The sequence below is a fragment of the Hemicordylus capensis genome, chromosome 17 (assembly GCF_027244095.1).
Source record: "Hemicordylus capensis ecotype Gifberg chromosome 17, rHemCap1.1.pri, whole genome shotgun sequence".
NCBI classification, from domain to species: Eukaryota; Metazoa; Chordata; class Lepidosauria; order Squamata; family Cordylidae; genus Hemicordylus; species Hemicordylus capensis.
Genome location: NC_069673.1, coordinates 13,957,797 through 13,973,791, shown reverse-complemented (window position 1 = coordinate 13,973,791; position 15,995 = coordinate 13,957,797). Strand labels below are relative to the sequence as shown.

At 49.6% G+C, this 15,995-nt stretch overlaps 2 protein-coding genes across 3 annotated transcripts; both read right to left on the bottom strand.

Moving 5' to 3' along the window:
- Positions 1 to 27: 27 nt before the first annotated feature.
- On the bottom strand, positions 28 to 9,183 carry LOC128339098 (zinc finger and SCAN domain-containing protein 23-like). Of its 2 annotated transcripts, none has more exons than XM_053282644.1 (4): positions 8,961 to 9,183; positions 5,177 to 6,068; positions 2,746 to 2,857; positions 28 to 987 (listed from the first exon to the last, which is right to left on the bottom strand). In XM_053282644.1, exons 2-4 carry the CDS (start codon positions 5,948 to 5,950, stop codon positions 344 to 346), a joined length of 1,530 nt encoding a protein of 509 aa, XP_053138619.1. In that variant the 5' UTR covers positions 5,951 to 6,068; positions 8,961 to 9,183; the 3' UTR covers positions 28 to 343. The 2 variants fall into 2 exon arrangements, with proteins under 2 accessions (XP_053138619.1, XP_053138620.1); XM_053282645.1 differs by lacking the exon at positions 8,961 to 9,183 and adding an exon at positions 8,858 to 8,929.
- A 2,479-nt stretch (positions 9,184 to 11,662) lies between these two features.
- On the bottom strand, positions 11,663 to 15,604 carry RPL35 (ribosomal protein L35). Its single transcript, XM_053281662.1, has 4 exons — positions 15,450 to 15,604; positions 13,826 to 13,962; positions 13,098 to 13,179; positions 11,663 to 11,880 (listed from the first exon to the last, which is right to left on the bottom strand). Exons 1-4 carry the CDS (start codon positions 15,450 to 15,452, stop codon positions 11,731 to 11,733), a joined length of 372 nt encoding a protein of 123 aa, XP_053137637.1. The 5' UTR covers positions 15,453 to 15,604; the 3' UTR covers positions 11,663 to 11,730.
- Between the last annotated feature and the right edge of the window lie 391 nt (positions 15,605 to 15,995).

The window sequence follows — 15,995 nt, the reverse complement described above, 5'->3', positions numbered from 1 at the left end:
CATAACAATCATAGTTCAGCCTGTTGATAAACATAAAATAAACATGTATTTATTTTGCATAGTTGTTGACGTTGCTAGTTACAAAGAACGATGCGGGCTGCTCAAGTCGTATATTTCCGCCTACATAGTTTCAGCTTTGATTTTGCAGACCTGGAGGACTAGAAACCTGTTGTGTGTGGTTGGTTTTTTTAAAGTGAACATTCTCACTTTCTGGAGATGCACAGTTCTACGCTGGCAGAAGTTTCTGTGTTTGCATAAGATCAGTGAATGCAGGCGGTTCCTCCGGGCAGCCGGCTCCAAAACTGTCTCCCTCACTAGCAGGACCCGGACCGCGCTCCTGGTCCTACCGCTTGTGGAGCCGATGGTGCTGCGCCAGGCTAGAGTTCCGCGTGAAACTTTTCCCGCACTCTTTGCACTGGAAGGGTTTCTCTCCCGAGTGCCCTCTGCAGTGCCTGTAGAGAGCCGAGCACAGGCTGAATGTCTTGCCGCACTCCAGACACTGGTAAGGCTTCTCTCCTGTGTGGATGCGCTGGTGTTTGAGGAGGTCCGAGCTCTGACGGAAGCGCATCTCGCACTCAGTGCACTGGTACCGCTTCTCGGCAAAGTGGCTCTTGAGGTGCTGCTGGAAGGTGGCGCGTTCACTGAACCGCCTCCGGCACTTGGGGCACTGGAAAGGTTCCTCTTCAGGGTGCGGCCTCTTGTCCCTGAAAAGTTCCGCCTGCCTCCCAAAACTTTTGCTACGCTGCCTGCCTCCGGCTGCTTGAATCTTATGGAGTCCTGAGTCGTGATAAACAGCAGTGGTGTCTTTCTCTTTTGATAGTGTGGTTGGATCCTTAGCTGTCCGGCTTTGGATGGCACAAACCTTTTCCTGATCCGGGGAAAGGTCCCCCGTCTGTCTCCCTGGAGAGGGAGCTCTCAGCTCTTCTGCCTCAGAAGTCTCCCGCGGGAGCGTCTGTGCTTCTTTTTCGCTGGGGACCATCGCAATGCCTGCAAAGAGAACAGAGAGGATTATTTGGGGGCTGCAAAGTGGGGAGTGGTCACTCAGGGAGAGAAAGGCTGGCTGCATGCATCGGGTTCCGCTTTTAAAAAATGAGCCCCTTTTGATCCGATTTTGACAGGCAACGGACATGAAAAGCCTCCAGCTCACAGCATTGTATTCTGAAAGCGTATGTGACAGGCAGAGTGGTGTAGTGGTTAGCATATGGGACTGAGGGCAGGGAGACACTCGGCCTCAAAACTGACAGGATAGCCAGTCATTTTATCTGAGGCTAACCTCTGTCTCACAAAGGAACCATCGCCCCTTCCTTGGGCTCTTTGCAAAAAGGGTGGAATGAATAAACACTGGATAAAATACAAACACCATTGCATGTCAAATATAAAATACAACTGCATGCCAGGTATCAAACATTGTCAAATTCCACAACAAATCAGCTATCAAATGCTAATGCTGTTGCATGTCAGCTATCAGGACTTGTCAAACACTAGTTATCACTGAATGTCACCGCTCAGATCCTAGCTGTCAGTGCATGTCAACTATCATATATTTGCAAAATACTAATTTACTGTTGCTTTTCAATTATCATATAGGGTCAAATACTAATACAATTTCAGGTCAACTGTCAAAGTACCATTGTGAGTTATCTATCAAATATTGTCAACACTGAATTACCATTGCACGCCCAATATCAAATGCTAAATGCCATTGCATGCCCCCTGTCAAATACCAAAACTCAAGTATCAAATTAGTGCAATCAACCATCAAAGCAACATCTCAGATATTGAAATCAAGCATTATGGATGTCAAACAGAGATATCAACTATTTGGAGATTGTGCAAAGGTTTATCTAGAGTCTAGACACTCTTGAACTGCAGGGAAGAATTTTGAAGAGCATTTGGGGGTGCAAGTTGATTTCTCCTCCATTCAGGAAGTATTGAAACAACAGCTCATTTTTTGTTATACTGCAATTTTTTTAAAATGATATCCATAGTTATTAATTGCTGGCTTTAAAAAAAGGTTATCCAGGGTGCTCTGATAAGTTATATATAAAGTGTGCCAAAGTTATATTTTATCTGATATGAATGATATGCTATCTTTAGGTAAAGTGTGCCGTCAAGTCAATTTCAACTGCTGGCGCTCAGAGCCCTGTGGTTTTCTTTGGTAGAATACAGGAGGGGTTTCCCATTGCCTCCTCCCACGCAGTAAGAGATTATGCCTTTCAGCACCTTCCTGTATTGCTGCTGCCCAATATAGGTGGAAACACACCGGCGGGGATTCGAACCGGCAACCTTCTGCTTGCTAGTCAAGCATTTCCCCGCTGCACCGCTTAAGGTGACATGCTATCTTTAAGTGTAGCAAAATTTTGTTTTACTGCGGGGAAGGTTCAACAGAAGATGGTCAGTTGGTTGGAATGTTTTGTAACTGTGTTATACTTGGATTAGTATTCGATTAGTATTGTCAGTATTATTTAGTGTTTCTTCCTTTCTTTGGTCTGTGATCATTCGTTCGTTCGATAAGGTGTGGTTTGTGTCATTCCTTTATCTCGAGGGCAGCAAGATTAATGTCTACTTCTAGTGAGGGCAAAGAAGATCAACAGAGCACAACATTCCTAGAATTGCAGGCACCCGGGCGGGAAGGAGCTGGCCGGAAACATCTCCTGGGAGTTATGACATTGTCACACACACACACACACACACACACACACACACACACACACACACACACGCGCGCGCACGCACCATCCTTACCTGGCCCGGATTTGCTGTCAACTCCATGCTCAGACCCGCCTTCCTGGCAGGGAGACCTCTGCCCAATTTCTGATGCTGTCGGCTTTTGCTCATGTGTCTCCATCGCCACCTCCTGGAACAGACAGAGCGCTATTTATTTTGTTGATTTATTTAACATATTTCTTCACCGTCCCCAAGGCAAGTCTGCTCGGCCTGAGAAGGGCGGCGGCTCCTTAACACTGTGCCTACAGCTTACGCAAAGAGTAAGGCTGCAACCTTGCGTGCTTAATTCCCAAATAAACATAAAGAACACAGGAAGCTGCCTTCTACCGAGTCAAGCCTTGGTTCAGTATTGTCTACACTGACTGGCAGCAGATCTCCAAAGTTTCAGGCGGGCGGGGAGGAGGAGGGGTCTCTCCCAGTCCTACCTGGAGATGAACCTGGGACCTCCTGTATGCAAAGCAGATGCTCTCCCACTGTGCTATGGTCCATCCCTTAAGGGGAATATCTTATAGCGCTCACATGTAGTCATCCACATGCAGGGAGACGATTTTGACCGGCTGCTTCTAGACGGGGTCACACTCCCCCAGAAGGAACAAGTACGCAGCCTGGGGGTGCTTCTGGATCCAAACCTCTCCCTGGTGTTCCTGGTTGAGGTAGTGGCCAGAGGCGCTTTCTATCAGCTTCAGCCAGCTGTGACCGTTTCTTGAGATAAACACCCTCAGAACTGTGGTACACATGCTGGTAACCTCCAGACATTCTGTGTGGGGCTGGCAGAGTTTCGTTAGAGCCTTGACTGATTCTTCTGCCTGCCTGCCTGCCATATTTCTGTAGCTATTCCATCAGTTCCTGTAGCCTTCCGACTTGGTGATGACCAGAGTGCTGATCTAACTTCATCTTCTCGTACTAGAGGTTCTTGCAAGTAGGGGATATTTTCTTGGATGTATCTTGGATGCTGATGTCCCTGCTGTACAGATTTTCAGTATATTCCTTCCATCTCTGTTTGATCTTCTCTGAATCAGTTACTATCTGTCCTTTGGCAACCTTTAACATACCAATTAGAGTTTGGAACGTCCTTCTGAGTTCAGAGGTCTTTTGAAAAACTTTCCTTTTTTTTTCATGTCTATTTCCATCCTCAAGGTCTTTACAGATGTTGTAGTCCTGTTCCTTGTCTCTTCTAACAGCTTTCTGAAATTCCCTTCTGAGTTCCTTATCTGGCTTGACTTTGGCTTCTCTCCTCTTCTTGGCAATTTCCACCATCTGTTCTGACATCCATTTTGCTTTCTTCTGTTTCTTGGTCTTTGGCAGTCTCTTTTTGCATTCGTCCTTAACAACTTCTTTGATTTCATTCCACAGTTCCTTTGGTTCCCTATCAATGCGGCTCAGAACTTCAAAGAGGTTCATGATGTTCTCCTTGAAAATACTGAGTATATTCTCAAGATTATATCATGGAAACTGGATAGCTTGGTTTTTCCGCTTCAGCTTGACTTGGAACTTACACGTGAGCTGTTCGTGAGCTGTTCCACAATCGCCCCCTGGCCAGGTCTTTGGTGCTATAACTGTTATAACTATAAAATATTCATTAATCGTATGCAATAACCATTGCTATACATATAACACTGAAATGGCTAAGAATTTAAAACAAAAAAACCCCTAACACATTGCCTTGGAAAAACGAGCATGTCTGCAAAGCCATCCATACAGTCCCTGCTCTTAATATTAGCCACAGGGATCATTCAAAATACTTTGAAACGAGGCTTAGAGACCCACAACTCTGCTAAATATAATGCAAAAACCTGCTATTCTCCAGACCTGCCATATAACGAGGACACTCCTAAGCAACAATTCCATAGAGGGAGAACAGGACAAGACCCTTCTGAGAAAGAGAAATCCCAATAATTTCTTCATGACCGCCAAGTAGCATGCAGGCTTTCAGGTTCAGCAGAACTCTTCTTCAGAAAGCAGTCTGAAGTAGCTGATTGTCTAAGCATGCCTTTCTGCAACCTGCCTGAGTTAGTTTTGCATGATCTAACTTTAAGTCTGCAAAAGGAGGGGCGGTGGCAGGCACACCGTGTCCCTAATGCGCCATGGGGTAAGGGTTAGGGTAAGGGTGCCATGGGGGAAGGGTTAGAGCTGGGGGGGGGGACGGAGGGAGAAGAGGCACGCCCAGGTGGGGTGGAGTGGGATACAGAGTAGGGCTCCCATGTGGCAAAGTCGAAATGTAAAAATAAAGGAAGAAATAATAAAATGATGCCTGCAAGTGAGATTATGCCTGCAGCAGAAAGGTGGCGGCATTTGCCATCCCCTGCACCTGCCGCCTGAGGTTACCATCTCACCTCGCCTCATGGAAAGGCCGCCCCGGTTCCTTAGGCTGCACGGCAGATTCCCAGCCTATCACTTTTGGCTCTGCTGCTTCCCTGCCCGAGACCGGAAGCCGCGCCTCGCTCCTCACCTTCTGTTCCCAGCGCTTGGCGTCTTGCCGCTTCCGCAGAAACTCTTCTACCAGGGCCACTGCCTGCCGACAGGACTCCGGACCCCGTTCCCTCACCCAGCTCTGGGTTTCCAGGGGCAGGATGGCCACAAACTGCTCCAGAAGCAGCAACTCCAGGATCTGCTCTTTGCTATGCCTCTCCGGCTTCAGCCACTGGTAGCACAGCTCCCGGAGCTGGCCCAAGACCGCCAAGGGACGCTCGGACTCTGGGTAGCAGAACTGCCTGAAGCGCTGCCGCCGCGTCTCCGCAGTGATGTTGTAGCCTTTCAAGATGGCCTCCTTCAGCTGCTTGTAGTCTTTCCTGCCGCAGGGCCCCAGGGCGTAATAGGCCTGCTGGGCGCTCCCGCTGAGGGCTGGCGCGAGCCGAGATGCCCAGTGGTCCCTTGGCCACCAGCAGGCCTCAGCCACACACTCAAAGGTGGCCAGATAGGCCTCGACATCATCTTTCTGGGTCAGTGGAGGTGGCCGCATGTCATTCCAGGCTGGCGTTGCGTGCCCTTGTCGTGCTTTCGGCCCGCCAGTTTCCCCGCTCGGAGGAGATCCCCTTTTCCCGTGTTCCCACCTCTCCATGTGGGGTAACCCCCACCCCATGAGTTCTTCGAGCAAGGCAGTCCGTTCCCTCTTCCCCAGGCCGAGGCTGATGCGGGCTCGTTCTTCTCTTTCAATGTTCTGCTCGAGCTGAGCTTGGAAGGAGAGCTCGTGGGCCAGAACCGCGGCAGCCATTTTGTTCTCCATTAGCGCATTGAGCTTACCCTTGCTTCGGCTTCTCCTTCCTCCGTTTTCTCCCTTTGCCTGCTTTCAGACTGGGAGCCCTTCGGGGCAGAGACTTGTCTTCTCAGTCTGTGTAATGGTACTATATAAAAGACAAATAATAATCATCTGAGGTTCCTGGGAGCCAAAATCACTCACCCCCTGGGCAAGCGGCCACTATTGAATCTCTTGCAAGAGTCCCTGTTCTGGCCTGGCCTCCTTCAAATTTGCCTCCAGCAGGGGTGGGCAATTCTACAATAGGGTCATTCAGTTGAGGATCATTAGGAAGGGGATTGCAAATAATACTGCTAATATTGCAATGCCCTTATACAAAACTATGGAGTGACCACACCTAGAGTACGGCATACAATTCGGTCACCACATCTAAAAAAGGATATGGTAGAACTGGAAAAGGTGCAGAAGAGTTCAACCAAGATGATCAAGGACCTAGAGCACCTTCCTTATGAGGCAAGGCTACAACACCTGGGGCTTTTTAGTTTAGAAAAAAGACGACTGCGGGGAGACATGACAGAGGTCTATAAAATCATGCATGGTGTGGAGAAAGTGGATGGAGAGAAATTCTTCTCCCTCTTACATAACACTAGAACCAGGGGTCATCCCATGAAATTGATTGCTAGGAAATTTAGGACCAACAAACGGAAGTACTTTTTCACACAATGCATAATCAACTTGGGGAATTTCTGCCACAAGATGTGGTAAGGATGTGTTAGGGTTTTTTGTTTTAAATTCTCAGCCATTTCAGTGTTATATGTATAGCAATGGTTATTGCATAAGATTAATGAATATTTATAGTTATAACAGTTATAGCACCAAAGACCTGGCCAGGGGGCGACTGTGGAACAGATCACAAACAGCTGGCTTGAAGAGGGGTTTGGATAACTTCAGGGAGGAGAGGTCTATCATCGGCTACTAGTCTGAGGGCTCTAGGCCACCTCCAGCCTCAGAATGCCTCTGAGTACCAGTTGCAGGGGAGTCTCAGCAGGAGAGAGGGCATGCCCTCAACTCCTGCCTGTGGGCTTCCAGCATCTGGTGAACCACTGTGTGAAACAGGATGCTGGACTAAATGGGCTTCCTTGGGGTTCAGGGCTGTTCTTATGTTCAGTTGGGGTCCAACTTGCCTCCAGCCTAATTCTGCGATAGGATCACTCAGTTATTCTGAAAGCAAAAGGATGGAGCAGAGACCCACCCTCCAAGGAGCCTGTTTATAGCATCTCTGTATGAGTCACTGCTCATCCTGGTCCTATCTCTTCAAATTTTGCAGACAGCAACTTGCACAGAACTGCAGAGGGTGGGGCTTCCTGCCAGGGCAATTTGTTACCTTTCGAATAAGTAGCCCTTCTGCAGATGGTGGACTACAACTCCCATCACCCCATTGGCCACTGTGGCTGGGGATTGTGGGTTGTAGTCCATAAACAACAACTGGAAGGCCAACGTTGTGCAGCTAAATGTAGATCTTTTGGCTGGTGAGTTAACAGCGACAGAGATCTCATTTTAGTGGAGGAAATTAGAGATATAAAGAAACAAAATTTCTTTATATAAGATATATAGAGATATAAAGAAAAGAAATTAGAGATATAAAGAAACGATTTCGGTAAATGTGGCCAAGTTCTGTTTGATTGTTTTTAAGTTTCGTAAAGTTTTCATCGCTCAGTTGGAAGCTACTGTAAATTGTTGATTACATGCTGGTCTATGACTGAAATAGACTATGATCTGATCTGATCTTGTCAGTATCCGAGGTAAGTGACAAGATATAGGCTCCACTTTATCTGAAGTTTCCTTTCTGACTAATAGGGCACTCCCCACCCATCCCTGTCTGAGCGGGCCCCCAGTTTAGTGAAGTGATCACCAAGGAACAAGGAACTGTGTTCTAAGAGGCAGTTTCAGACACAGTCTCAAAGAGGAACCAGGAAGGAGGAACTGGCAAACCGCTTCAGACTCAGAAGTTCCGCATAGCTTGCCGAAGAAGGAAAGAGAGAGCGCTCGTTTCTTGACGGGCAGCAAAGCACCACAAAGACTGTAAAACGAGAATTGCCCATTTCTCCCCTTCCAACCAGAACCTTCTTCTTCCAACTCCATGTCAGGAATAGCTGCACCAATCCTGCACAGAGGCAGGAGGCTACTGTTCCCGGGGAGGGAGGAAACTCAAGTTAAATAGCATCCGGGAAAGGGTCCCCTTCCTGGTTTAGTTAGGGAGGGGGCAAAGCATGAACTAAGCCCCAGCTTAGCAGCATTTGCCCCCCACTGAATGTTTATAAAATGCCAGAGTGCCAGCTGTGAAACATGAGCATATGAAGCTGCTACGTACCGAGTCAGAACCTTGGCCCCTCTATTCCAGGATTGTCTGCACTGACTGGCAGCGGATTTCCTGGGTTTCAGACAGGAGTCTTTCCCAGCTCTAACTGGAGATGCTGCCAGGGATTGAACTAGGGACCTTCTGCATGCAGTGGCGTCCAGTTCCTCCCCAATGTGAAGCAATCACGCCAAGAGTGCTTCTGAACATCAACAAAGTGCCGCTGAGTAAGCACCACCATCCTCTGAGTTTCTAGGCAGGCCGAATGAGGCAGCAGGCAGGGGTTGTTTCTGTGCCCAGAAGAGGGAATGTCACAGAAAGAAGCGGCATGTCCTAAAATTCTCTCTTGTATGCAGTTACGACGGGGATGGGTGTTCTGTCTTATTTCAGAAAGGCACAAGATGTCCCAGGGCAAGAGGAGGGGGCTTCCAGCCTGAGCAGGACCCCCCAGGCAAGACTGTGTCCGGAGGGGGGATTGTTTTGCTCTCAGCACCCCACTGAAATGCTTCTACAGCCCGCCCTGGAGAAGCTCCTGCCAGGTCCATTAAAATGTGTCATTTCTGTGGCTTTGCTGTACTTACTCCGAGACTAGTCCCAGATCCACTTCCACAGCCCCGTGTTCACCCCATCCTTTGAGTCTGCTACCCGCCCCCTCCCTTTTTGGCTGGGGGCACTGCCACTTACCTAGCTCCCAGTCACCGTGCAGAGGGCAGCTCTTAACTTCTGGTCTGGCAGAAGTTTGTTCAGGGCGGAGCAGGAAGAGGCTGCAGCTGTTGGTGTACACACACAGGGAGAGGTGTGTACATATGCAGCCATGTGCCCTGCACCCACACATGCTTATTCCTGTGCGCCTCTCTAGGACAAAAGCCCTCTTTGGAATTAACTCTTTGTGCAACTCAGCTCCGGCATTGATTTTCTAGAGAGAGCTGTGCGTGCAGGGGATGGGGCTGTAGCTCAGTGGAAAAGCCTCTGATCTGCATGCCGAAGGCCCCAGGTTCAAGCCCTGGCAGCATCCCCTGGCAGGGCTGGGAAGGACTTGGAGAAGCTGCTGCCAATCAGTGCAAAGCTGAGTTAGCTGAACCAAGGCCCTGACTCAGTAAGCAGCTTCCCATGTATTCATGAGAGACATTTTGCAGAAAGGGGCTGCAGCTCAGTAGCTGAGCATCTGCTTTGCATGGAGAAGGTCCGAGGTTCAATTTCTGGCAGCATCTCTGGGGTAGGACTGAGAAGAGTCCTGCCTGAAAACTTTGGAGAAGCTGCTGCCTGTCAGTGCATGTTCGGACTCAGCATACGGCAGCTTTCTGTGTTTCCATGCATGCACTGGTTCCATGGGTGTGCAGAATGTGAGGATGTGGGTAAAGGCAATCCACTGGATACTGTGGAACTGGGTCTTTCAGAAAGTTTTCATTCATTCATTCAATTTCTATACAGCACTTCCAAAAATGGCTCAGGGCGGTTTACAGAGATAAATAAGAAACAAATAAGATGGATCCCTGTCCCCAAAGGGCTCATAATCTAAAAATAAAAATAAGACAGACACCAGCAACAGTCACTGGAGGCGCTGTGCTGGGTGTGGAGAGGGCCAGTTACTCTCTCCCTGCCAAATAGAGAATCACATTAAAAGGTGCCTCTTTGCCAAGTTAGCAGGGGATTACAAAATCCCTTTGCAAACTGAAGCAGGGATAAGGAGATGGGTCTGGCAATAAGGATGCTATTTATGGGGGGAGGCCGTGGTGGGCCTGGGACCCTGGCACACAGCACGTGCTCTGCCACTGAATCGTGGCCCCTCCTTGGGAACTTTGCAAACGGCACCCCAGACTTGTGCCTTGTCCCTAACCCTTGAATGCACCACCGTGCCTTTCACCCCATTGTCCTCAATTGAACCTTCTGACAAAATTTCACTACCAGTGCCTACATATTTCCATCGGCCTGTGCAAGCTATGGGTGTCCACAAATCTAGGACTAAATCACGAGCCAGTCATTATTTGTGCTTGCTGCCAATCCCCTCTCTTCCCCCAAATCCTTTCCAGCATCCAGGCAGAGGGTTTAGGAGAGAAGCAGGTCGTCTTCTCGTATTTGCACGGGGACATGAGGAGGGCAGGAAACCGTGGGAGCCCTCCCCTCTTGCTCAGCAAGAATCCCTGCTGTTCCTGGCCTTCTCAAGAACAGCACTGGAAAGAGACCTCTGTGGAGGAGAGTTGTGGGATGCTGGGTGGCCTGCTCTCCAGAGGGCCGGGGCACTCGCCCCCAGTGAGCTGGCACGTGGATGCCTGGTAAGTGGTCTTTTAGAGCCAATTGAGATCAACCCATTAGGAAAGCAGATGGTTGCATATGCAGTCAGAGGGGGTACAAGGGAGCGTGTGCAAGGCCACATTTGCTCAATGGTATTCCCAAACAACACACCCTCTCTGGATACAGTGAACACACAAATGTCACAGGAGATTTTTTTTTCACTCAATCTCTTCTTGACATGCTAGTTTTCTGCATGCAGGGAATCAGGGCAGCCATTTGCATTCTGAAGTGGAACAGTCCAGAATCCCACCGCTAGTCTGTGGGATGTATTAATCGTCTTGGAAGCACCTTGTGCTGCTGCTGGCAGCTCTTCGCTTTCTCAGGGGTTTGTTTTTAAGTTCCCTGGGACCAAACGCTGCTAGGCAATGCCAACCGATTGTCGTTGGCTTCACTTTCCCCGTTTACAGGCTCGTCCAGTTGTTTTGTGACGTGCATCTACTCATCCAACACATCCTTAAGTGCCCCATGCCTGGTTCAATTAAACTTATTCCAGTCTGAGATTCTCAGCACCAATATTAAACTTTGTCCCCAGATCTACTGTAACTGACGTAAGTGTACGTGTAACTGACAAGCCAAAGTGTATCCCCTTCTCTTTCCTTTGACGGCTTCCCGTTGGTCATACTGTAGACCATTAGACCCTCAGCGGAGCAATCTATCCTCTTGGACCCTGTATGTCAACACATACACTGATGACACTATAAAGCCCTCAAAATATGGGCTACAAGGCTTGCAGCGATCACACATAAGCCTGGCTCTCACGACCAGCAATGTCATGAGAACATGTGGCCTTCCCAAGTTTGGGAGTGGAGTGTGCCCTCTTGTTGCAATTGTGTGCGTGAGTAAAAAGCAAGGTGGGAGGCGGGGGAAGTGACCATGTTCAAAGCTCCTCCCAGGTAGGAAGGCTTTTCCTCCTACCTTATTGGACAGCCGGGTAGGACAGACCCCTCCTACCCAGCAGAACCTTCTGTAAGCAACCCTAGTTCCAACCTAAACAGAACCTACTCATCATCTCCCAAGACCCTTGAGAACAGGAGACCCCCAGATCCGCTGAGAGGTTATGCTCCTACCCAAGGAAAGCCACTATGGCCAACTGCTTCGAAAGACAAAACACCTTTAATGAGAACGCAGTAGCCAGGGGGTCCGCTGCACCCCGCCCCCCCGCTCATGCCTTGACAGCGTATTTCCGAGGGGGGTAGAGGCGCTCTCTCCGCTGCTGCTTCTTCGTCTTCAGCCCCTCTTCGTGCTTGTTGAGCCTGCGTCTCATGGCACGCGTCTTCTTGGGCCGCAGGTCCAGAGGCTTGTACTTCTTGCCCTGTTTGCAGGAGAGACAGGAGACAAAGCTTAGGAAGACCTTTTCCATGCGGCACAGAATTAATCTGTGGAATTCTCTTCCATGAGATGTGGCGATGGCCACCAGCTTGGATGGCTTTAAAAGGGGCTTAGACAAATTCTGGCAGGACAAATCTATCAATGGCTACTAGGAGAGCCAGCGTGGTGTAGTGGTTAGAGTGCTGGACTAGGACTGGGGAGACCCGAGTTCAAATCCCCATTCAGCCCTGAGACTTGCTGGGTGACTCTGGGCCAGTCACTTCTCTCTCAGCCTAGCCTACTTCACAGGGCTATTGTGAAAGAGAAACTTAAGTATGTAGTACACTGCTCTGGGCTCCTTGGAGGAAAAGCGGGATATAAATTAATAATAATAATGTAATAATAATAATAGTCTGGTGGCTATAGGCCACCTCCAGCCTCAGAGGTAAGATGCCTCGGAATCCCAGTTACAAGGCAGCAACAGCAGGAGAGAGGGCATGCCTTCACCTCTGGCCTGTGGGCTTCCCAGAGGCATCTGGTGGGCCACTGTGGGAACCTGGACGCTGGGGGTTAGAGAGGCCTTAGGCCTGATCCAGCAAGACTGGCCTTATACTATACTAAGTATTACGAACTGCTGAAGAACAAAGGCAGGAAAGAAGGAATCTGCAAGTCGGACATGCTTTATTTAGGGCACTGCCCCCCCCCATTCAAAAATTTCCAGGAAGCCCACATGATTGGCCATCAATCCATGCAAGGTCACAACTGCACAAAACCCATTATACAGAACCACTTTGCCTTAGGAGTGTTGTGTACCTACTGGACAACTGCTCAGACTAGAAGGTCCAGCAAACGCCACCCAGCAGGGAAATACTTTAGCAAGAGTCAATTCACACTGCATCGACAAGGTTCTGAGCAGTGCTGGGTGATCAGTCTTGCAAGCCATGACCTTTTAGGAAAACCCAACCCCCTGTTCTGCAACTATTCACACTAGTCTGCTCCCGAAGCAAGGCACTCTGAGGTTGCGGGGCATGATCTATCGTCTCCCATCTAGACACTGATCAGGTCTAAGCTCACTTAGTTTCAACAGTGCTAACACATGGGGTGCTGCCATGTCATCCACGGGGAGAGTTTTTCTGGGTCTGTTTTTGGTGAAACAAGGAGGCAATTGCAGCCGGGGAGCTGGAAACAGAAGAACCACCCAAAGTGCCGTTTCAGACTCACTTTGTAGAACTTCCGGAGATTTTCCTTCTGGGTCTGGTTAATGACTGTCAGCACCCTGGCGATGGATTTGCGGACGACCCGGCTACAAATGGAACAAAAGAGAGAGCGAGTGAGCAAGTGAGATCAGGATGAAAAGCACCACCACCGCTCAACATTCTTAGTCCGCTGGCAATAATCAGCCTGTGTCCGAAAGATGATTCAGTCTGAACTATCGTGTCCTCGCCTCAATTTTGGGAGTCCCACCTCCACCCCAGACTTGCTGGCTTGCTTTTGGGCAAATCACTAACTCGCCTAAGGTCATGTGATAAACCACAACAGAGAAAGAATAGTTAGGGCCCAGCTCTTCAGGGTGGTTGTGGGAATGGACCAAACGAGCACGAGAAGACATTTCGTGCATCCAAAGTGCTGTGCTGCTCCGTCACTTGGCTGGGCCAACCTGGCATGACATTCTGGTGGCTCACAACCCCCTTGCCACATTTCCAGTGGTTTTTTCCCCTTGCATTAGGTTGAAGTTTGCTCTTGTTTTTCACCCCCCCAAAACCCTTTTATTGTGTTTTATACTATAGGCTGCTCTTGAACATGCTGCCATATCTACACACACGTGTGACCACCAGAAAGCACCTGTTAGAGGTGCAAGGGTCGTGCGAAGACAAAAACGGCCTCTTGCAACACTAAAAGCGGCTGCACGCTAGCACCCCAACGCCAGGGCTGCAGGGGAGGAGACTCACATCTTGGAGAGCTTGGAGGCTGCTCCGCCAGTCACCTTGGCGACCCGCAGCTGGGACAGTTCCACCTTGAGGTCATCCAGCTGCTTCAACAGCTCTTCCTTCTTCTTCCCTCGTAAGTCACGGGCCTTGATCTTGGCCTGGGAATGAGAGAACACACAGCTGCATGAAAGAAATGTCCCCACAGTCAAGTTTTCCCTCTTTGTCTGTAGGGCAGAGCTATCGAGCTAAGTACTCAAGATCTGAGGTAAGCATAAATTTAAAGAAATCAACTTCCAGTCTTCCCTCTAACAGGGATTCCCAGATGTTGACAATGACAATTCCCAAAATCCCCAAGCAAAAGCCACTGCAGCTGGGGGTTCTGGGAGTTGTAGACAACAACATCTGGGAATCCCTCAAACTTCTGCTCCAGAACACATTGTCAGAGGGATGTGTATCCTGCCCCTCCTGCAAGAAATTCACCAACAGAGCAAAACCTCAAACCAAATCAAGAACCAGCTATCTGCCAGGGATGCTGAGTGCAGGGGTCCCCAACCCAGGTTCCACCAGATGATGCTGAACTACAACTCCCATTATCCCCAGCTCATAGCTGGGAATGATGGGAGTTGTAGTTCAGCAGTTAACAGTTCTGGAGGAACCCAGGCTGGGAACCACTGCTGTAGTTGCGTAAAGCAAGGCCCCCAACCCCAACACCCCCCTTTCCACACCCCCACTACTGGCCATTTCACACATTCACAGTCTTCCTAGGTGTATATCTCCTTGACACTTTAAAAAGGAGCACGAACAGGCAGAGCCTAACTTGTTTACTACACCAACACCCACAGCCCTGCTTCACACATGCCTTTAACTGACTTGAATTGCTGCACCTTTGGTTGGATGCATGAAATCAACCCCACAGACCAAGAAGATGCTATGGCGATGTGAGAGGCCTCCCTGCCCACAGCTGACCTGTGATAGAGCATTGTAGCTGCTTTCCAGGTCCCTACCAGAAACCCCGCTTGTAGCTGGAGGTCCTGGACATGGGGTCTTCTGCATGCCAAGACCTATACACATCCCCAGGCTACAGCCCTGCCCACAAGATGCAAAGCTGCTTTGCTCCATGTCGGGGTGCAGCTTCCACGACCCCAGTAAGTGCAACGTGACTCCCAGGTTCTCCATCTCTTTCCTAACCCGAAAATCCCAAATATCAAACCTCCAGGAAGACTGTCTGCATACGAGACAGGTGCTCACTGGGGAACCAGAATGGGCTGCGTGTTAAACGTGATTTCTATGGCACACCCAGGTTTGCAGGTGAACCCTTTCGCCTTCTCCAACAGGCAATCCCAGGCAAGGAGAGAGACCCCCTCTGCACTCAGGCTACTGGGTAGAACCCCGGAAGTTTTCTCCCTTCTCTCTCCGCCCCGCACAACTGGGTCTCTATGGCGTAACCCTTAAGCCTAGCCTGCCGCGGCCTACTCAACCCAGGCCTCTGCCCCGCAGCCATCCTCCCGCTGTGGCCCCCCATTCAGCACGGCCTGGGTCCCCCAAGCGGCCCCGCTCCGACTCCGTCCAGCCGCCGGCCCGAAAACCCCTTTGCGGCGAAGATGGAAACGGATTACAGCCGCCCCCCAAAGCCGCGGAAACTCACCATAGCAGCGACGCGAGGCTGAGGCTGCGGACGAGAAAGGAAAGGACGGAAGCCGGGAAGGAAGAGGAAACTAGAGGGCGGAGCTAACCAATAGCAGCGCTGCTGCGCGGGGGAGCGCTTTCCACCCCCGCCCCTCTCGTAATGGTTTGGTCCATGTAAGCAGATGTTACAGCAGCGAGCTGGCCTCCCCCTTTGGGGCGGATAATAAGCATCGTATCCGCAGATTAAGTGCGGATCAATCGAGTAATCGAGTTATCGAGCAGCGGTAAAGCAGTGCCATTCAATCCGCTGAATGCAATTAAATAATTGCCCGGGCCATCATCGCTTAATAGCGCAGATATATTTAATAATCGTGGGCTTTTTTCTTCTTTCCCTTGTAAACAAAAATAAATAGGCATGATTTGCTACTTTTTTGTCGCCCCCCCCCCCAATTAGAATAATCGCTACTATTAGCCGAGTATTAGCTACATCTGAATAGGAGCATTGCAAACCATGATATACATTTTGCAAGGGAGACCAGAATCGTGAATATATTTACACGTATGC